The sequence below is a fragment of the Megalops cyprinoides genome, chromosome 19 (assembly GCF_013368585.1).
Source record: "Megalops cyprinoides isolate fMegCyp1 chromosome 19, fMegCyp1.pri, whole genome shotgun sequence".
Taxonomy (NCBI): Eukaryota; Metazoa; Chordata; class Actinopteri; order Elopiformes; family Megalopidae; genus Megalops; species Megalops cyprinoides.
Window position 1 is genome coordinate 4,506,298 of NC_050601.1, and position 23,090 is coordinate 4,529,387.

The window sequence follows — 23,090 nt, forward strand, 5'->3', positions numbered from 1 at the left end:
GTAAACAAAAAGTTGCCAGTTTAATTCCCCACTGGGGCACTGCTGCTGTGCCCTTGGGTAAGGTACTTAACCCAGAATTGCCTCAGGAAATATCCAGCTGAATAAATGGATAACATGTAAAAATTGTAACCTATGCAAGTCCCCTCTGGATAGGAGCATCTGGTAAGTAGCAATGATGCAATATTGCATGTGTGCAAAGTCCTTAAGCATTGTTTTCAACATGTTTTCAACATGTTAGAGTCTGAAATCGTCTGACCCCTAAAAAAAGTCCTGTAGGGACTGAATGGCTACGCCAATAATATACAAAGGGATTTGGACCACACACTGTAGGATTCTGTGAGATCTTCAAACATCTTCAAACATCTTTTTAAAAGCAGGATCCTATGGACTACAGAGCAGGCATCCTGCCTCTGCCAGAAAGGGAAGTCTCAGGCAGACGCTGCTCCGTCTCTGTGCAACATGCCCTTCTTTCTGAGCCCTGGAAGGAGCAGGAAACGGCCGCAGTAAGGAGTGAATGGAAGCTCTCGGTCCTCTCCGTGTTTGACGTCAGCAGCTGGACTCCATTTCTAAAAGAAACAGACAGCTGCTCCGACAAGCTCGGGGCTGGTGGTGAGCGGAGCCGCCCGCCTGCCCACCCCCCCACAACCAGCCACTCCCACCACCCAGCTCCGGTGCCCTTTGACCTTTTTCCCCTGGTATATATAGCCGCTCCGACTGTCACAGGTCTCCTGGCAGCCAAAATGAAGGGCATAGTCTCGGTCTGCTGCTTTGTCTCTCTGCTGGTCCTGGCCGCCGCAGGTGAGTGGAACGGCTTGGTTTTCTCGCGGGTTGTTGACACGCATGTTTTGTCTGAGTGTCGTCACCTGTTGACCTGCGGTTACTGGAAATGGAGGGTGGGGGGGGGGGGGGTGAGGACTGTTCGAGGCGGGGTGGGGGGGGGGGGGCAGGGGCAGTGGAACCCCTTGTTTCTCAGGGTGAAAAGATCTGTACCCACACGGCAGAGCCAGGCCGGGCCAAACTGAGCCAAATGGGCCAGTTTATAGGCCGTGTTATAGGCGGAATTTTGACTGGAGAGAATAAGTGGTGGCATTCCTCGTTTCCGCTTTGCTGTCCTGGTTCCTATTACGACTACCACCTGTGTCCAAACAAGGGCAGGTCCGTGGTGGCCTGTCCCTGTTGTCTTTATTAAGGCTGCAGTGTAGAGCTCTACTTTGATGCTGTTAGGAGGAAGATGAGGAGATGGTAGGGCAGTCAGTGAAAGTATGGAGGAGGAGGAGAGGTCCTTTAAACCGTGACTTAGGTAACGGTCACACTGAGTCCTGCAGGGGAAGCCTTCACCAGGTCCCCTGACTGTCACAGCTCAGCGCTATTTAAAATCTGCTGTTTAAAATAAGACGGCCGCCACCGAGCTCAGGACAGAATATTTATATGTCTCTACATCTACGTGCATTTATTTAAAGTGTAGGTGCATGCGCAGCAGTTTCTGGGTTTTACTTTATTTTTAAAGCTTGTGCATACACTCCTTTATATGACTAGCAGAATACACACACACAACATGCGCGCTCACAGGCACAGATAATCTGTCCATGGGCTTTAATATATCAGAATGTTTGGCTCAGAGGACAATTGTAAGATGCCCTGGAGCGTGTCACCAGCTGATGGAAATTTTCCTGCACTCAGGGAGAGAGGAGTGGGATCACAGCAGAGCTGGCTTGTCCATCCGTCTGTCTGTCTGTCTGTCTGTCTCAATGGAAAAAAACAGCTTGTTCTCAGAGACTTCTCTCAGTCATATTGATTCGCAATAGCCGGTTTCTTGCAGTTGTTTGCAATGAGCAAAATTCCCTGATGGTGGATTTGAAACTGTTGAGGTGTGTGGATGCTTTTGGGCCTCAGGGCTTTAAAGCTGTGTTTGGAATTGCTGGAACAATTGATGGAACAATCGGACCACTGATGGAATTTATGGTATTGTGATGTAATAAACGCATGAAAGGCATTTTTGGTTGGTGAGTGGCTTCCACCTCTAACTTTAGCACTGTTTAAAAACAAACACAATGCCACACAATGGGTGACTGCTGTACTCACTGAACTGTGAAAAAAAGTAAGGTTTGTATTTAATTTGTTGTCGAAGTAAACAATGACTGTTGACCGAATCCAGTCCAGAACCAGTTCTGACCCCCAAATCTTTGGGTATCCTCCTCTGTCAAAAGAGCGGAAGAGGTTTTTTTCGGCCGGTGGTCGGCGTTACCCTTGGCCGTCCTTGGGATCCTTTCAGCTCTGGCCTGGTCCTCCATATCCAACCCTGCCATCAGGTGTCTAAGATTGGAAAGCGCACCGTAACCCGACACCACCATCCACTATGCCCGCCTCCCCCTCTGCTATCCCAGCCCCCCCACCCCCCCCCCTTTGGACACCAAGCACAGCTGCTGTCAGGCAGCACTGTCACAATCGCAATTTATTCCCGGCCAGCGACCTTATATGGGCATCCATTATCACAACAGGAGGGGCCGCGGGCCAATCCCGGCCTGGTATACGGGTCTGTTTGTCAGGCTTTATCCCTGCCGTGCATCTGTCTGCCTGTCAATCCTGAGCGTATCTGCGGAGCCGCCTGCCCGTACCTTCTCTCCTTTCAATCCCTCCGTCAATTAATCAGTGATAAATCGTCCATCTGTCCGGTTGTGTGTGGTGTGGCTGTGTCCGTCGCAGAGGGTTTTTGCAAAGTGTAGCACAGGGCAGTGTCCGCCGCAACAAACGCAAACATTTACGTTGCTGTCGTGAGGTTGCTCAAGGCCGGGCTGAGATCGAGAGCCCCCTTTTTCAGGAGGTGCGTGTCTTCATTTGGAATGATGCTGTCAGAGTTTAGGGTGCAGGAGCATGTTACAGGGAGGTCATTCATACAGTCACTGTCCCTAACGGAGCTGTCAGTCCTCTCTCACGTGTCCGTCTCACTTAAAGGAACGAAGAACCAATCAGATCGAAGATGTCTAAGTAACACATACTGTACAATCGCGTTATCAAGTGAGGGAAGGACTCTACTGTATGCCTTGAACTTCTCCATTATCCATTAAAGTTAGAACGTTTAGTTAGAAACAGTGTAATAAATAAATGTAGCTGTAGTTAAATACAACAATTCAGCACTTGCTGTTTACAAGACCACCAACAGGAATATTCGGTGCAGAGCGAGGGAGCATTCAGAGATCCCCCTAATGCCCAGGCCTGCTGCAGCTACAGCACAAAGCGACCGCTCATGACTGCTTTTGGCTGCTTTTTTTGGGGTGCAAGTTCACTTCAGGTCGGAGCACGTGGGAGTAACAACGGTTTGGCAAAAGTACTTCTGACATTCTGACTTCCTGGATTTTTTGTACGGTCGCGTCTTTACTATTGCCACCACATTCCTTAGAATCGCGCAACAGCAAGGGTTTATCCTCCAGATTTGCCCATACAAAAATGAAATATATGATAATATATTGAGAAAAATGTTGTTCAGCCGAACAATATATTGCAAATACATTTAAAATGCCATCTTAGGCCTGCTCTGCTGTCTGTTTCCTGTGAAGTTGTGTGTATAAATCTGTGAAAAGGCCAATTTCTGAATGAGGGGCTGCTTTTGTGCAGGCCGGCTGTGATGGTGGCGTTGGTTAAACCTCATGTCTTCTGGGTTTTATGCAGGTTTTTTACACTCTTTCATGCACTGTATACTCACTTGAGAATGAATAATATGAAGATCAGTTAATATCTATCTTTCCACATCACTGGTTTCACCAGAGCTTCACAGACATGTTTGATGGAGTGTTACGTTTAATGAGAATTTTGTTGGCTCTCCTAACGGAGTGTTTATCATATCGACATCAGCTTTCTCCTCATGTTCTACCTCCTCCTACCATTCACTGGCAGGTCTGAACCATGTGAAAATAAAGCATGTAAATGTAGATTAGAGATTAATTTAGTTGATTCGCTACACAAAGTAAAAACACAAAACAACTTTGTGACCTCGGTTTGACACAAAAAGAAGGTTGAATATAAGGATTTTTTTTAGGAAAATTAAATCATTGTTTAATAAAATGTGTTACAGGGTTAGAGATCCTATTTACCCCCAGCCTCCATCACTGAGGACAGGGGCAGTATACGTTAATCAGAGTATCAGAACACAGCATACCAGCTTAGATTTCAGAGGAACCCACACACACAGGTTTTCAGCCTGTTCAGAACGTTCCAGCTATGAAGCTGCAGGGTGGCTTAGTGAAGCTAAGGTCTGCTGGCGGATTGGACAGGGGAGGAAGACGAGGACAGTGGGGGGGGGGGGGGGGGGGTGATTGAATTGAAACGTTTAGTGTGTCCTTTTCTTCTCCCTGTGGAGGGAGCTAAGGGGGGGGGGGGCGGGGATGATAATCCCTGGTGCGTTCCTATAGGTGCACTGGTGCCTTTGTGCAGGGCTTGCAAACTAGACATAGTGTGTCGTGCATTCCTGAGGGAGCCTCACCGCTATAGCGCAGGCCCCCGTTCTGCGTGCGAGGTTCAGTCCCCGTGTTACAGTGTGATAGTTTAGAGTCAGGGGGGCGGGGGGGTGTCTGGTTTGTGGTTTGTGGTATCCCAGCAGGGCATGGCCACCACCCCAGCCAGAGCAGGAAATCTGTGAGAGGAGGCCCAGAGCATGGTGTACATTTTGGGAGAGCTCTCTCCCCTGGCTGTCACCCTCCATGGCCGCGTCTTGGATTTCATGGACACCATGGCGCACAAAGGTGTGGAGAGGTTTCGTCTTTCGCTGTGCACCATTCTTTTCCACTTCCCTTTCCAAGGGCCGGAGCAGACCTTTTATTCCCAGCTAGGAGCCGTCCCTTCACCTGATTCACATTTAAATAGCTCGTAGAAAGCAATTTGGGCTTCTCTGTGGCACTAGCTAATGGGAGTGGGAGAGTCGTTCTCTGCTCTCCCGTACCCACTGTGCGGGTAAATTACACTTTCACAATAATAAACAGCAGTTTATGTAAGACTCGGGGAGAATTTTTACTGCCGAGTGCGGGCTGTTTGTCCCTTTGAAGAAGTGTGTTAACATTCCATGAAAGGACACTCTTCCACTCTATTAACACGTTTCTCTGCACCATAGTAACCTCCATGCATCCACACACACACACACACACACATGCACAGAGTGGGAATTCTGAAGAGCGCTGAATCGTAAAGTGTAAGATGTCGCCAGTAAATGGCTTTCAGACAGTGACGGTGGAGATAGCACACTGACGTAGCATTCCTCTACTGTCTGGTGGAGGTGACACTGGAGGTGATCTTATGGGGGTTACTGAGTGACCCATAAAACACACAGGTTTTGTGTAACTTTGCATTCATTCAATTTGCTTTTTTTTAATTATTATTTTTTAATTATATTATTAATTATTCAATTTCCAGGGGAAAGGCCATCTCCAGATCCATTGTAGAATTCCAGTCCTCAGTTACTGTTTGACTATTAACATGAAATTAACCTGAAATTAACCTGAAATTTATTCAGAAATTAATATTTCTGAATAAACAGAACTGCTGCATGTTAATTTTTAACAGTATTTTAATTGTACCAATACATTTCAGAGTTTTTTTTTTATTTTCCAAGAGTCAACTTTCCCAAAGATAACATAAAATAACCAAATTAGGTAATACATTATATTTTGGTGTAAAACACTGGCCTAACAGAGTGGAAAAAAGCAGTTACATTTTGGAGAGTTTCCCTCTAATCAGAAACTTTGGGGGCGAGGTCTTTATCCTACGGCCCAGGTGTAGCTACCTGCTGATTATGCTGACGCATAATTCTCAGCTCTGATGATCTGTCACTTTTCTGTCTCCCTTCGCTTCCCATTTTTGGTGCTGATTTGATCAATGATGCCCTTTCCTCCTTCATGCCTTCACCAGTCCTAAAAGATAATTAATCTTTTCAATAACTACTCTTAGCATTGTGATGCACTTATTTGGAAGTGGCTCTGGGTAAGAGCGTCTGCTAAATGATGTAATGCAATATAATCAAAGGATGCACGCTCGGGATTTGTAAAGTTGCAATGATTTGGCAACGCCTATGTTTTTGTTTTTGTTTTTTTTTTTTTGATTAATTTTGCTTTGCTGTTTTCTCTGAACATTCTGCAGTTCTAGGCTTCTCTGAGTGATCTTTCTTGTCACTCTGAAGTCACTTTGTCACTTGGGAGACAGTTCACTCCTTCCAGCTTCATTTTATAGTTCTGAATGCAGGAATTGCAGTGGCGGAATGTTTGATTCAACAATAGAGGGATGGAACTTTCAGTCTATGGAACAGAAATTCCACCATGTTGGCCTCTGTGCAATCGCTTTAGTTTGGAACTCTAGACATGAGGGATCGTCCCTCCTGGCATTTCGCCCCGGTGGTCAGGTGGAGGTCCTAGAGTCAGACAGCAGCGCTGACCAGAGGCAGCAGAGTCACAGAGGGGAGCTCATGTGCTGCTGGGACTGTTTGGTCCCGTTCTGTGGCACGTGCAGGTCATGTTTCCCTGGACAGACAGAGGGGTGTAAGACACGCTTCTAAAGCAAGATGAGTCCATGACTTCATGGCTGTTCTTGTGAATCTTCAAACCTTTGGTAGAACAGCAGGAACCAGCAGAATAAGATCACAGAGCTCTCTGTTCTGTGCTGTACTACCCTACATAACTCAGCTCAGATCAGCTCCTTGCATCTCTCTGTGGATTGACTCCCCAGTTCACTTTTCCATGACAAGGACCAACTGTATCGTCACTGCTGGAGGACCCTTTTCTGTGGTCCTTCTCAAAGACTGTATTCTAATGTAATTTTAGCCCTGTGCTGTGTTTAATGCAGGAATGTGCCTGAGTTCAAATGCAGATATCTGTGTGTGTGTGTGTGTGTGTGTGTGTGTGTGTGTGTGTGTGTGAGACTGTGTATGGCAGTGCAACATAGTGGTAAGGAACATGGCTCATAACCAAAAGTTTCCTGGTTTGATTCCCTGCTGGGGCAAAGCTGCTGTACCCTTGGGCACGGTAGGCCTACTTAACCAAGATTTGCCTCAGTAAATACCCAGCTGTATAAATGGATAACATTTAAAAATTGTAACCTGCCGTTTGGGATAAGGGCATCTGCTAAATGACAGTAATGTAATCTTGACAGTAATGCATATGTGCTTGGAGAGTTTTCATCGCAGGATTGTGCATGAGTGCAGATGCAGATATGTGTGTGTGTGTGTGTGTGTGTGTGTGTGTGTGTGTGTGTGTGTGCGTGTGTGTGTGTGTGTGTGAGGTCTGTCAGAGTCGCAGGGGCCCGGGGGGATGTCAGTCCGGCTGATGCTCTTGCCTTAAAATAGGAGAGGAATTCTCTTTCCCCCCCACCCTTTCCATCCCCTGCCCCATTGTAGGGCTATTTCTGTCCCCAGGAGGAACCAGCTCCCAAAACCCTGGCACCTGTCGCCATCCGTGTCCCCATCACCACGCCACACAGCCACCCCCTCCACCCCCCCCTACCCCCACCAGGCCAGCGCCCCCAGTGTGGAAACTGGCACTACCGTTTGGAACAAAGACGGCTTTACACTCACCCGCGGTTCTCTGGAAATACAGAGAACTAATTACCGGCGTATTATCGGGGTGTTCGCTTGTTTAGTAGGGGGGGAACGGTGGTTGGTCACCGAGGACCCCCCCACCCTGGTGCCTCGGTGTGCCACAGGCGTTTAACGAAGGGAAAGTCCGCACTTTAGTCCACTGTAATCAGATAGTCTTTGTGAAATCCCAGCGCGGGTCCCTGCCTCCAGAGCTTCCCCCGGGCCAAGCGCTCTTAAAGGCTTCTGCACAGCCTCCGCTGGTCCCAGGCCCAAAGACCTCCCACCCTCCCCTAATTCAATTAACGTAAATTGAATTGGCCTTTTAGGTACAGCCAGCGGAACCTGATCCCAGGGGTTTACCTGCATCAGCACACACACACACACACACACACACACACACACACACACCCTAACTCACACACACACTCACTGAGCTGGATCAGTGAGAACCTCACCATATCAGGACTAGACCGGACAGAACAGGAAAGCACAAACTAGGACCCTTAACCTTTTTAACCGGAAGAGCATTGTACTGGACGGCCCGAGCAGTCCACAGCTGGTTTTTGTGTTCTGGCTTGCATGTGACATTGTTATTACTCAATCCCCACTGCAAGCAGGAGTCTCATTTATTTCAATTTAACATTTGCACAACAGGGTCTTTGTCCCGCAGAGGATCTGAGCACTTTAACAGACCGTTCACCTCCAACGATCCTGTCACTCAGCCAGTCACTGCCACAGCACAGATAGCTGCTGTAATCTGATTGGTTAAATGAAGTTGTCATGGAAACGTAAGTAGAATTTTCTTAGAAAGACAGGCAAATATGCATGAAATTTATTGAACAGCAACAGCCACCTATAAATAGTTCAATAGACACAATGCAGACATATTCAATAGCCCACCCCCCCCCCACCCCCCCAGAGCTGTGAGGTCTGGTGCTGCTATTGTTTTATGATGACACAAAACTTCAATGGACAATCACGCTGTGTTTTACCAATAAGCCCGGGACTACGTCGGCCCCGGTCAGCAGCATTCTTTCTGGATGTGCTGTTGCGACCAGAAATGTTTTCCAAAACTGAATATAGTTGCCAGGCGACAGGCTCCACAAGGGACACATGGTCCCAGTGACAGATGTCTGGAGTTCAGTTCTCTCCCCTGGCACCCTCGAGGGTTAATTTACAGTTCATCATGTTTCTGACGTAAACCCTGTGTAAGACGATGTCCTGTAGACAGGACCTGTCATATGTAATGTCTTAAAATATCGACACTGAATGCTGTCCTTGTTCTGTCCTGCAGTTTGGATGTGCCAAGCCTTTTCTCCTTTTTTCTTCTAATATGACAGTACACTTATTAATAATAAGGATGTCTGAATTTATAGATCATGTCATCAATGACTGAACCAAGAAAAATCTTTTTACGCCCCCCATATCTCCAGGCAATTAAAGTCCTGTGCAAGGACCTTTACTTGCATTGGTGGTATTTTGTCACTTAAGAGGTGGATCAGAAGCTGGAAGCCTTTAGCACCCCTTGCTTCAGTGTCAGGCTGGAAACATCAGAAGGGTATCAGTTCATAACCCAGACAACAAAAAGCGTAAAAACCCATACGCTGTGTAGATGCTGAAAAGGATGCCACTTGGCAGCATCTGCACCTCCTTTTTCTTTACCCGTTGGGTCAATGTTGTGGGGCGTCGCCCACAGACAGGTCCGCGGGGGGCGCGTGTTGCCATCTGTCAGACTCCGGTTTATTCCTGACCCCCCCAATTCGGCACGAAAAGCAAACGGCCGAAAGCTCTCGGACGCTTGTAATCAGAATGTCTTTCTGTCATCCCGACCTCACAAATGAGAGGACAGCTATGCACCCCACAAAACCCTATGACAACTGGAGGGGTCCCAGAGGAGAGGCCAGAGCCAGATGGATTAACCAACACAAGGTTGGAATCCGGGTTTAGGCCGGACGGTCAACAGAATCTGGGATTGAGGGGGCGTGGTTGAAATTGCGGTTGTGGTTGTGGTCACGGTCATGTTCGTGACTGTGGTCAAGATCGTGTTTCATGATGCTTTGCCTCAAAGCATAATCTTGAGTCTCACCAATCCAGCTCTTTACAGTGCAGTTTTAACTCTGCGCTGGACTGAAGCTCTTGTCTGAGGGAAATGCTCCACTTTACCGATGCTATTTGGAGCATTTATGGGTTGCTGTTTTTTTTTTTCCCTTCTTCGTTTGCCATCGCCTGCAATCAGATCTGCTCTGATTAAATTACCACCCACTCTCACCCCTCCAAACCGTTCCAACTTAACCCGATTCTGATGGAGGCCCATCTGCTTAGCCTTTGACGCACACTGCATTACAAAAGAGCACACTTCAGGGGGTGACCTGAGGACAGAGGAGCTGCCCTAGCGGCCTGAGGCTCTTACTGCCAAACTGACTGGATCTTTTATATGTATGTAGTGCCAGGCACTTTACCTAATTCTCTGTACTAATACTGAATACCCCAGGTTTGGGTTTTTGCCTTATTGCCTGTGTTTTATTGGGTTGATAATTTACATGATTGTTAACGCACTTACATATCCTTGGGTTTAGAAATTTCAAAGTGAGAAGGTATGTTACCTTATTCTCCATTATTTATGTACCACCCAGCTCTGGTACCTGTATACTTATATTTACCTGTTTGAGACTGCCTGCTTTCTGTCTGTCCTTTCTCTCGTAAACCACGTTAACATCGGTGGGGTGCTGACATCTCGTGTAAATATCGGACAGCGCTCCACGCTGCAGCTCAGAGCAACCCCCCACCACCACCACCACCCCCCATCACCCCTCACCACCCCCCATTTCCCCCACTAACCTTTGGAGTTTTGCCGTTGACATTACGCGGCCCTATTTTTAGCGGCGTAACTGTGTGCGCGTCTCCGCGGCGCGGGCGTGTCTCACCCCGCAGGCTGCGTTGCGCTGGCCGGGCCATCACACCCCGGCGCTGAGGGGCGAAGGCTCGGTTTCACCGCGAGCCGGAGATGATCAACACAATTAATGTTGTGCGGCGGGGGGATTTTTCTAGGGGAAAGGGGAGAAGCTTCTGCTTTCTCTGTGCAAAAAAAGGGGGTGTTTACTCTAAATTCATAGCAAGCGCAACAGCTGCAATATTTTTTTTTTTTTACACCACAGATGATTTGCGTGCATAAAACGCAACCGCAACAGAAGTTGCATCTGATCACAGCCGTGGTCCGTGACATGATGCATTTTCCTTGGTCATCGTTTATATTTGATGTAAAGGCAGAACCTCTTTGAGGTGCAACCAGATGCAGTATGGTGAGCAGGTGCTACAGTGACTGACAATCTCTTCCCTTTTGTCATTCATATTCAAAGTTCCCCACACAAGCAGCAGCAGACAATCACTAAGAACCCACAGAGTTTTCACAGGCTGTTTGTCAGGGTTACTGTTCGGCTGCTGCTTCCTGAGATGACCCACCAGATGGCCTCTTAACTTCCTGTCTCATTTCGTTAGCGTCCTCCACCTGCGTTAGTTACTGATCTCACCTCTGTTTTCTGTCATTTAAGCCCTTCCCTTTGCCCACATAGTTGTTCAGTCTTGAATTGCCACTCTTGCTGTTTGTTGAACTCTCACACCAAGCCTGTTTGCTTTTCTCTCGAGTCTTCAGTAAAAGAAACTTTGTCTTCTTTGAACGAATCCGTTTGGTGTCCTGAGTCCTTGTTTCAGGTTGTGTCACCGTATTCAGTGTCCTTGGTACTGTTGTGTCCTATACTGTATTTCATGGCAAGATATGTACCTACACTGCAATATACTCTGCAAGAAGATACCATACTGTCCTGTACTGCAATTTACAATAAGACACTGTTCTCTGCTGTTTCTGAAATGCAATGTACTTTGCAGTGATATTCTGTGCTGTGCTGTAATTCGCATAGTCCATATTCCATTGCACTTGGTTTTCAGTGCTTTTTTGCATCGTACATCTGGCTGAGACCATTCATTACTCTGCAGGGCGATTTAACCTTAGCCTGAGCTGCCATAATGACCTCTAAATCATTGCCTTGATTCAGCAAATGTGCTTTTGTTCTGCAGCTCTGTCAGTGTAAGTGACACTTCGAAGCCAGTTTGAAGACAGATGGGAAAGAGAGCTTCACTGCAGCCCTCACGGACTGGAGCTGTGTAGCCCCAGTAAGAGAAGCTGGTAGAGCCGTTATGTACCTTGTCTGACACGTTCTGACATAGCTCTGGCTTGCCACCGGCTGAAATTGAATTTCCTGTTGTGTTGTGACTCAAAGGAGCACCGATAACAGCCTCTCTGTGGCAGATTAGCTGGTGTAGCCCTGCTCGATGGCTGGCCTTGCTCGCTGCTAGCTTTGCTCCGGATGCTGTCTGCAATCTGGACGCAACAAAAGAGGGCACACCTCTTCTGGTGGCTCAAGACAGTGTAGGTCATTTTGTTCTTGTGGTGTATTTGATGGCGAGGTTCCAGGCTGGAACTTCAAAGCATTACTGTACCTTGTCTGGCCAACCATTGAAACCCGGTTATGCTGTGCTTCTAATATTGTTGTCTCCTTGTGGTTTTTTGCTTGTACTGTACTCTGCCTCACTTGTATGTTGCTTTGGATAAAAGCGTCTGCCAAATGAATAAATGTAAATGTAACTTATTCCCTCAAGAACTGAAACTCGTTTTCTCTCTCTCTCTCTTTCCCTCTCTCTCTCTCTCTGTGTGTGAGAGTGAGTTCTGATGAGACTATTCATACTTTTGTAAGTGTACCTTATTTACAGAAGGGAAAATTTACTCAAGTTATTACAGTGTAACAACTGTGTAACTGACATGTAATGAAAGCATTTATACAAATCTATAAATTCAAATAAATAGATACAAAGATAACTCTGTATTTGGATTCAAAGTCAATAATGAAGGACGTAATATTGTTGCTTATGTACAAATGTAAGTCCATGTGCAATATCCTAACCATAACTGAAACACCAGCCAGACCACCCCCTCACTAAATGTAACCCCAACCTTACACTGAAGCCCACCCCTTTAATTAAATTAACAGTCATGTGACCAAATAAACTGTGCTAGCACCCACAAACAGAGTGGGTGCAAAATACCCTCCAAATCATGTAGGACTTTCTTGCTTGATTACTCTGTATTTAAAGTGTATTTAGACCTCACACAGTAAAGCGTGACACAGAGAGGAACAGGGAATTCTGGGAACTCAATTTACTGTAAATAAACAAACTGCTCACTCATGTCAATAAAAATGTCTCCCCCTGCTGCGTAAGTTTATTAGTAATTCGACGCAGGATTCCGCGAGAGGCTCTTGGCCGGCGCCCGTGCTTGCAGGAGGATTGCTCGGACCGCATTTCCCGTTGTGGATGTGGTCCAGGCACCCGCTGGAAGGAGGCACAGGGGCCATGGCCCCTCAGGACTGCAGGCTTCCCACGCGGGTTCGAGCCTTGGGCCTTGGGGCAAGGAGTGGCAGAGGAGCGCTAGGCTCTGGCAGAGGCCCGAGTTTACGGCCAACACTCCAGGCAGTGGAAGGGGGGGGTGGGGGGGTACGATTAATGCCAGGGGTGAGACGGATTCCTCGCGGGCGAGAGAGGAATCTGCTCCTCCACCCCCCCCCCCCCGTTGGCAGCCTTGAGGGCGCGGGGGGTGTTTCTAGAAGGACGTCTCATTTACCCCTCTGCCAGCGGGGTGGGGGGCCAGGCGGCGGGTATCTTCCAGAATCTTCGGTCTGACTTCGACCTAGCAGCTCGTTAAGCCTGGCGCACAAATCTGGTGACAGACATTTAGTCTGTGTACGGTCAAAGGAGCAACAGACGTGGCTTTAGCTGCTGATATCCAATAGTGTATTTATTTTGCTAAGGAGGCTGCAGCCATGGCAGTGACCCAGTGTGTCTTCTCCTTTGCAGACAAGACAGTTGATTGCAAGGTGTCACGATGAGGAAGAGTGCTCTATGGACATCTTTCTTATTGTCAGTTATCACGGTTTCCCAGATAAGAATCAGTTATCGATGAAAGTGAAACAAGCTGACGAGTGCGCGCATGTTAACGGAAGCCCGTGTTCTGGCTCCAGCCTCCTCCACGACATGACACCCTGGCCTTTCCAACCTCTCTCTGGGGGAACACGACACCGCCACTAACCTGGAAGCAGGCTCTCAAAAAAAGCCCTCAGCAGATGAGGGAGAAAAACCAAGGGGAAGAGCATTTTTATATTCAACATACACTGCAAATACCAACACATTAGCCACATACTATAGATAGCATGTATCTTTTATATGTCATTGGTGTATATCTATTCTATTTATATAACAAGTACAATAATAAGTAAAAGTAATGAAGTAATGAATAAAAGTACAGTAATGTGTACAGCTTTTTTATTACTGTTATAATTTCTCTGTTTCTTGGAGAGAAATCTGTAACGGCAAAGAAAAACAGGTGTTTGCACAGACACAAATGTAGACACAATATGGAGCATGTCTCACATCATCTCCTTTCCTTCTACAACACTTTGCTTTCTTTCACAGGTTTGACTTAGGCTTGGCACGTGGCATCGTGGGAGTTTCAGTCCTCTCACCATGTGGGAGAGCATGGAATGTTTCTGTGTTCCAGAACATAATGTACTTCCTTGTAAAAAAAAAAAAAAGGAAAAACATTCTCATAGAGTCAGACAGCCTTAACAGTCCCATATGTTAGAACAATGCGTTAGCCTCCTGCCCGTAAGGAGAAAGCCAAAGCGTGTGGCTGAGTCATGCTAGTTCAGCGAGCTTTCACAGCTAGAGCAGAAACTTTGCTGTACTGACAGTTACATCCCGAATGTTGCCAAATTTGAAGTTAAAAAATGCATAAGAGGTGCACTGACAGATTTGCTTGGAGCACTTTGTATAATATACACACATCACCCAACATCTGTGACTGTTCTGGCAAACAGAGTTTTAAATTCTCGACCTCTGACACAACATCGATCTGTGCTGGTACGCAAAGCCAGGTCCTCAAATGACGGGAAGGTATTAAAGCCAGCACTCAGGTCACTCTTACCTTTCACGTACCTTGTGCGGTCTGTGTCCATCGAAGCAGCAATGACTGACACCAATCACAGCGTCAGAGCACTGATGAGCATTTTCAGCTCTACAGCCACTGGAGACATCGGTGACAGTGGTAACGTAGGCAGGTTGGTGTTTTTATGTATGCTACAGTAGATGTGGCCTTATTGAATTTATGATTGATTTGTTTCAGTAGATAGCCTAGTGTTCCATCTGTTCATGTCTCTGCTGTGATAGAGTAATAGATGCATATAGAACAGGTGTTCTACGCGTACTTAGTATCCTCAGTTTAGAGTACAGCTGATGCTCTAGCTATTTTTACTGTGCAAGCTGCACTTGCTGACCCCCCCATGTTCATAAAAGCATCATGTGATTAGAACAATGAAGGAGCAGGAAACCTAGGCCTTCCCTCTGAAAGTTACTCTGTGTGTGTGTGTGCGTGTGCGTGTGTGTGTGCGTGCGTGCCTGTGTCTATATGTGTTTATGTTTGTGTTTGAATGAGTGTGTATGTGTGTATGCACATGTGCGTGAGTTTTGTGTGTGTGTGTGTGTGTGTGTGTGTGTGTGTATGCATGCAGGAACATATGTTTGTGTGTGTGTGTGTGTGTGTAGTTATGTTTGAGTGTGTATGTATTTGTGTATATATGAATGAGTGAGAGAGTGTATGTACACACGAACGAGCAAGTGTGTGTGCGTGCATGTGTGTGGTCACGTGTGTGCACAAATCAGCAAGTGTGTGTGTATGTGTGTGCTCATGTGTCCTACACACAAGCATCTCCATGCACGCCAGCGTGCTCTATATCGGGCGTCTCCCACACGCCTGCCTACACCTCATAGTGTTGGCTCTCAGCATTTGCCAATGGCTTATTAGTGTCACCGCGTTGGGTGGGAGTGGACAGAGAGGCGGCAGAAAGGTTCCACAGCACCCCCCCCACCCCCCCAGCAGGCGGTAGGTGTGAATCAGGAAGATCTCCCCAGCTGCCCCTATACTTAGCCCCGTCCGCAGCGTTGCCCTGAAACGCAACCTGCTCACACGCGTGCAGTTCCTGTCCGCCGTCGCAAGCGCCTGGGCACCCAAGGACAGTCCCAGCAGACTGTTAAGTCCCGCTATAATTAGACGGAGGCCTGGCTTTTCTGGACCTCCTCTGCGTTTTCCGGGACAAGCGCTGCCCCGCTTTCATCAACGTTACGAAAACGGGGGAGTCCCCCCTCTGCTCCCGCTGGCCTGTTATGAAACCATGGTTACCCCCCCCCCCGTGCAAATGCCCTTGTTCTTTATTTTAGATTTCAACCCGTGAGCGAAAAAAAAAAAGCTGACCCCAACAGAATCCATGGTGGCAGAGGAATCTGTAACATTGACAACCAGAGGGGAAAAAAAAAATTACGTGTGATGTGAAAGACAATATTTCACTCAGTGGGGATGGCACAGAATTGAAATGATAAAAAGAGCTACAAATCTCACACTATGTTGCGAATAACAAGTGTATTAGTCATTTGTAACCAGCCCCCGAATCGGAAATAGACCTATCATTGCAACTTAACACTGTAAAAAGCGCGTTAGAGCACCCTGAACAGATTGGAGGGTTGTCCATACATTTGATGTCACATGACACACCACAAGGAGGCGGGGCTTGGTTGATGCACCAACCAATCACTGAGTGGCCTCTCCTTTATATGGTGAGGTCAGCGACACGGTAAATTGTTGAGGGGGGGGGCAAGTGAACACTTACTTCTCATTACTCATCAATAAGGATATGAGACAGGAAGGGACATCTGCAGAGGATATGTGAAAAAACTACATTAATAAAAGACCACAGCACTCACTTTCTTGTGTAAAGATGTGTATCTAACAGAAACTATTTACTATCTAACTGGTAAGCCCCAAAGCCTCTTGGCTGCGGTTTGCCTTGATGGAATGTTCATGCAGATCCTTCAATGAACGCTGATTTAAAACAACAGCACAGTGTACTCTGAAGGTCTGCGAAGCTGAACAAATCTCTGATGAAGGGGAATCTATAGAGCACACAGGAGGCCACACTAAGGCTGCCCAGACAAACATGGCACAGATGTCCACACATCTGTCTATTTACAGTGGCGTCGTCATTCTGTTGAGCCAGACCCAGGGTGCAAAGGTAGACCGCACCCTGGACAGGACAACGATCACTTTCAGGACACACACACAGACATGGATTGTGGATGGATTGGATTGTGTGTCTGTGTGTGTGTGTCCTGAAAGTGACCGTTGTCCTGTCCAGGTAACCCCACCTGCCTATCTGTAGACTGTGGGACGGAGCGCAGAAGAGCTGGAGAACTTGTTTTACTTCACAAATACATCTGCTCCAACCATGAATTACTCTGGATTTGGCTCCAAGAAGATTTTAAAAACTTTGTAATTTATGTAATGTAAAATACATATGGGACACTGAATACAGACTAAACCATATCTGGATCCCTTGTTTTTACCTTGTGTCTCCTTGTCATGTCACATGTTATTTTGTGCACCTCTTCCAATGAAATGGATTGTTGGTTCTAAACTGGTTCTAAATTCTGTTGCCACATAAAGGACAGACAAAGGACAAGGTACCAAAACTATAGACTTCTGCAGGCTGCTTGGATTCTGGTAGATTCTGTTACATTTTACAGTACTACACTATACAATACAATATTATCATAAAATTCCATTTCAGAGGAAGGCAGGACAATTGCACTTCGGTGATTCAGAATGATCACAGGGCAAAAACACAGTGTGAGAAAGGTTTCTGATTGGTGGAAATACGAATAACATGCAATGGGAATTCTTCAGAGTGGCAGGAAGTTTTAACCTTAGCACACTATATGCGCTGGATAATGACTACATGTCTAAAAGTGGCTTTAGTGTTGTTAAAAAGGACAGGTATCTCACACTGCTTTACTGAAGAGAAGAAAGAATGTCCTCTGCTGTCCTGTCCATGACTTTGTTGCTTGGTAAATTAATCCCTAGGATGAGTTGTCTCAGGCACAGGGAACAGATTCCATTACACCTTAAAACAAGGTGCAAAACATGCTGAAGGATCAGATTGCAGTTCATCTTTAAATTTATTTTTCTTTACACACAATCTGCTTAATTTGCTCAGAGCCCCCTTTTTTTTTGGAAGCTTTGGAATGCCAGGAACCGGTTCAAAGCGGATCTGGGGGAGAAACGGCAGCGGAGATTGTTTGATGTGATTCCGGAACATTCCTTTCTCTCGATACATTAATAGGATCCAGCAGCGGAGCCAGGGTCGTCTGGGGGCCTGTGGCGTGGCAGTCTCCATTCTCTGGGCCTGCTTTTATCTGTCATAAGCAGCCCTCTGTCACACTGACTACAGAACTGTGTGCACCCTCAGGCTATGTTTTTTACGTTTTTTTTTTGTTTGTCTTTACCAATGTTTTAAATCATAAAATATGCAGCTGGTTTAAAATACCTAATCAAATGTTTTGTATTATGAAATGACACAAGCTCTTATATATATATATATACATATATATATATATATATTGTATATTCCTTGAGCTTCCAGCTCTCCTTTCTGGGGCGTGTGGCGTTGCATATCTTAAAACTCTGAGGCTCAGAACACGGGAGTGGCATATTTTGCTTACACGGACCTTGCTATTTGGCTGTTGACGCAGCTATTAATACTTTAGTAAACAGGTCTTATCATATCCATCCGCATGCTATATTGGCCCCATGTGGTATATGCCACACCGCGCATAAACATGCACAGGAATAGGAGGTGCTGTAACAATATGGATTTCAAAGGGCAGATCACCACAGCTACGACATTGCTTTCAAGTAAACATTGACGAGCTAGACTAGAATGGAGCTATTTTGTGTTTCTGCACAGATCATGTGGCTCAGTGTCTATGTTGTTGACCTTCAGTATTTGACCTTTATGCTTGGTCAGCAGTTTTCCCCCCTTGTCATTGCTTGTCACTTTTCCTTGAAGAGTCTTTGGAGTGAATCAGCCAACAGAGTGCCTGGTGTTTGGGAGAAATTATAGCGCTGCAGTTTATGATTCATATGGCACTTGAGGTTTGCTCAGTAATTGGCCATGGTAAGGCTGCGTCGTGTCCAAGTTGCCATCAAGTTACATATGCGTCAATGTTACGACAAATTTTCATTCTGACAGCAGTGTAATAAAAGCTATCCATCAAATCTAAGTCCCAAATGAAGATTCGGGGGCGGAATTTTCAGACAATCCTTACGCAATTAAACCAAATGTAGACAAACTGGTCCAGTCCACAATCATGAAAATCCCACTTCCCATTTCCTGTCTGTGTCAGCCGGTCACAGCACCCACTCAACCCCATCTTCCCCTTTTCTTTTCCCTGTTTATACTGTCCACACAGAGGGTCAACAACCTCGGCCAACGGCCAGGTGTGATCCCTTCATCAGGGATCATCATGGATTGTATGGAAACTTATATCCACTGAAATGACTTTATTGCTGGACCATGACTGCTATTACCGCTGTGATCAGTGTAATTTCTGAAGTACTGATGCCGAGATTATTACAGGTGTAAATGAAGGCGCGTGAACATACAGTATCAGAGGTGAAAGTTTTATTCGGGGGCCGGTTACAACAAGAGGTAAAAACTGCACCGGTGGGTTAAACTGGAAGTCATATGCAAATCACCCCTGGAATCTGCAGCTCTGTGAGGGTAACGCTGACTGCTCCACACTGACTGACCCGTTCTTCCTCCCCGCAGAGGAAGAGGAGGAAGTGCTGACCTCCATCCTGCGAGACAGATCTCACATCGAGGAGACGCTGAGGCTCGACTCGGAGGAGCCCGCTGGTGACTATGCAGGTAAGACGTTTCCCCAGGTATCTACACTGAAAACACGCCCTCACCCAGGGAGTCTCGCACAGTTCGCGTTTCTGTAAATTTACTCAGCTGGATATTAACTGATGTAATTTAGTTTGAGTTACCTTACCCAGGGACACAATAGCAATGCCCCACCTGATAGTTACAGAACCATTTACTCAACCACTGCCTTCACACTTGTACCTCAAAGGTGGCATTGAAGGGCAAAGCCCTTTTTCACTGCAAAAAGAGCCCTTGGGGCATCAGTGTTTAACCCCATGCGGAGTGAGGTGAAGTGCTTCAGGAGATAGAAAAGCTGGATTACTTCCTGAACAGCCTCTCAGTGAGGAAACACAAAACAAGAGAAGCCATCAAAATCACTCTTGGCCAGTGAGGAAACCAAGAGCATGAGGAAGGCTTCAATTACACTCATAATCAATAGGTATGAATAGGCATTGGCACCTAAGCAGAAATGAAGCCTAAGTGAAATTACAGGCGGTTGGGATGTTCAGCCAGCCCTTTGTCTCTCGCGGCGCAAGAGAAAAATGATTTCAGAATGATGGCTCTGAGCGCCAAGTTTGTGGTCGCGGGGAGAGCAGCGCTTGGAGCGGTGACCGCGATCAGAGCGCACACGCTTGCATCTTTTGCCACAACGAGGGAGTTCTCCCCTCGTTTATCCAGCCGATAGGCTCGTCGCGGGGACGACAGACCCATGGCTCATTTCTGACAACCGCTGGCCCCGCGTCGTGCAAGGGGAGCTGAGTGCCAGAGCTGCGAAAGGTCTGCCTGTTCCCACAGCCCCTGCGTCTCTCTGATGTCTTCATTCATCAGCGTTTGTGAGAAATCTGTGCAGCAGATGAGTGCGAGGCCCTCATATCCTGCGGTTGTTTATTCATTTCATTTCCATGCTGACTGTTTTCTTGCTTCTCTTTCCCTCCCTCTCTCTCCCCCCTCTTTCATTTGCCCTCCCTGTGCATACCCTGTTCCCCATTTTTTCTCACCCCCCCACTCCCCTTCCCCCTTCTTTCCCTTCCCCCAAATCCATCTTTACCCCCCCCCCCCCCACCCCAGCGGCCCTGCAGAGATTGCGTAAGATCTACCACTCCTCCATCAAACCGATGGAACAGGCCTACAAGTATAACGAGCTGAGGCAGCACGAGATCTCAGGTACGAGCCCCGCCCCCCTCCGCCTCTCGCCCCGCCCTCTGGTGTCTGCGTAATTCCTTCTCTCGGTCTCTGTTCGATACGTTGTTTTCAGTTGTTTCTTTCATCCCTCAATAGTGTCTTCGTCGAATTAACTGCTGCAAAAAGACAAACAAAAACAAATAAGGTAAACTGCCTCCAAGACCGACCGACTCAGAGAAACACACTGACAACATTCGCGCGCAAGAGCCGTGCACTGTTGATGGATATGGAGTACACTCCTTTTGCACACAATCTGACTTTTTACTGAAATGTAGAGCATCAATCCTTCTTCTTTTGTCAAAGAAATAAATCACGTGTGGTTCTTCCACGTGACTGTAGACACACTAAATTCATGCAGTGCTGTCCTCCCTTTTCCCACAATCCCTCAAACTCAAAATGTAAGATGAGGCATTGAGAAAACAAGTGGGAAATGGCATGGCATTGCGGCCTACATCCTGGAACAGGTACCGTACTGCATTGTAACCTCTTTTCCTCTTTTCCTCTTTGTCATTGCCAATCTTCAAGCCTTTCTTTCCTGGTCTTTACAGTTCTTTCACCTTCCCCCCCCTCTTTTCTGGATTATTAGTCCATCTTTGGCCCAGTTTAGGCTTTTAGACTCTTGAGTTGTGTGGTCCTGAGGTCAAGATTCGCCTTCCATGTGGAATAATGACATTTTTTTGCTGGGTTTTGTCCGAGTAGCATTTGACAGTGGATCTGGCGATTTGATCATGAAAGTGATTTAATTGCAATTAAAGTGATTAATTGGTGTAATGCAGTTAAACCCCCTTGGAGATTCCCGTGCCAAGAAACCTGGCCAAGTCTCAGTTCCGACGTCACTAGAATGATCTATGATATTATCTGCAACATAGAAATATTGGTCACAATATGACTCTGTAAGCACATTGTGCATACATGTGGAATTCCTGGCCATGAAAGTGACTGTGGTTATTGTTAGTGAGGAACGATGCAATGTGGTTCTTATTATAAAGTTATGAATGTGTGGCTTTTTGCCACGGGCATGCTTACAGCTGCTCCACAGCTGTCCCGAAACACTGCCGATAAGGCCTGACAATAACCTAAAATATCCGACAAAAAATGAAACGAGACAAGGGGGGGGGAGAAAAAAGAAGGAAAGAGGAGCAGAAGAAGATAAAAGCGGATTATTAAAGAACAACACAGGGGCCTGTCTGAGAGGACTGAGGAGTTTGTAGGCCTTTCTGTGCCTGTGTGTGCACAGCTTTGTGCTGGTGAGACAGCAAAGTCTGACACCCATGACAGTATACACGCAACAGCCTCTGCTGTGCTATGCAGACACCAGCATCTTTTGCGTGACGCACAACATCTTTTCAAATAATTTACAAATGGACCCTACTAAAGTAAGGAGTAAACAACAACTTTGAATAAGAATATTCCAGCATTCCACACTAATATATGATGAATAGAAATGAATAAAATAGAATACATATATATACTTTTTTTTTTTTTATTAAAGATAAGATTTACAATTGAAATATCGTTGGTTGATTATGATTACACTATATTGACAGGCTCTGTTGACTTGCACTAACGATCCATATCTAATGTATCATGTAACATACAATGTGGACATAAAGGTTTAAATTTTTCCTACAACATTGGCTGGACATTGTTGAAATCTCACAGCGACATTCTCAGTGTGTTGTACATTAGCAGCAGGGGGAGCAACTTTAACCAGCATTCCCTCCTTCTGCACAGCTGAGAAATTGATCACTCTCTTTCACAGAAGAGAGCTCGCCCTCTGGTGGCTCAGCATGGTAACTGTCCACACTCTTGTCACAAGAGTTCAGACTGATAATAAAAGTACCGCTAACACCCAAATTATAGACCCTGAGCTTTAGTGGAGCAGTTTTAACAGAGGCAGTGCATGCACTATGTACAGCTGAAAGAGGCTATATGTGAAGTGCACAGCATTTGTGTCCTGTGAGTTATAATCACTTACTGTGCCAACTGACGGGTCAGTGTGTGTGTCTGTCAGCCAATCACTAAACGTGTCAGTGTGTTGTCAGCCAATCACTAAATGTGTTAGTGTGTTGTCAGCCAATCACTACACGTGTCAGTGTGTTGTCAGCCAATGAATCAGTGTGTTTCCTCAACATTCAGTCTTTGCCTCTCACCCACAACCCAACTGACTCACGGAAAAGACCAACTGCAGAGACCAACTGCCAGACAGCTTATAGCGATGGTTGTGTACACCCAGTGTATTTCATGCATAAACTCATATATTTTTCTGGCTTCACTCATGAAATAGTGTGAGTGTTACTGTGTGTATGCAGACACTGGCAATTGCACTGGCATGTTCAAACCAAGCAGTTTCAGTTAATAGATATAGAGCTTTTCAGAAGTTGCTGACACAAAAGAAGAAGAAAAGGAAGAAAAGATTTGCTATTTACAATGTATAGGGTAGCAAAGAAGATCAAGGACCATAGCAACAGTAACCATCTCCCTTTGGGTGAGAC

The 23,090-nt window shown here is 46.4% G+C and overlaps 1 protein-coding gene across 2 annotated transcripts in view; it reads left to right on the forward strand.

Annotated features, from left to right (window-relative positions):
- Positions 1–733: 733 nt before the first annotated feature.
- srl (sarcalumenin) overlaps positions 734–23,090 on the forward strand; it is a 29,232-nt gene continuing 6,875 nt past the window's right edge. For both annotated transcript variants that reach the window (XM_036552241.1, XM_036552242.1), the window contains exons 1-3: positions 734–798; positions 19,315–19,413; positions 20,482–20,577. In XM_036552241.1, coding sequence (XP_036408134.1) covers positions 741–798; positions 19,315–19,413; positions 20,482–20,577 — 253 coding nt within the window. In that variant the 5' untranslated portion in view covers positions 734–740. The remainder of the gene's footprint in view (positions 799–19,314; positions 19,414–20,481; positions 20,578–23,090) is intronic.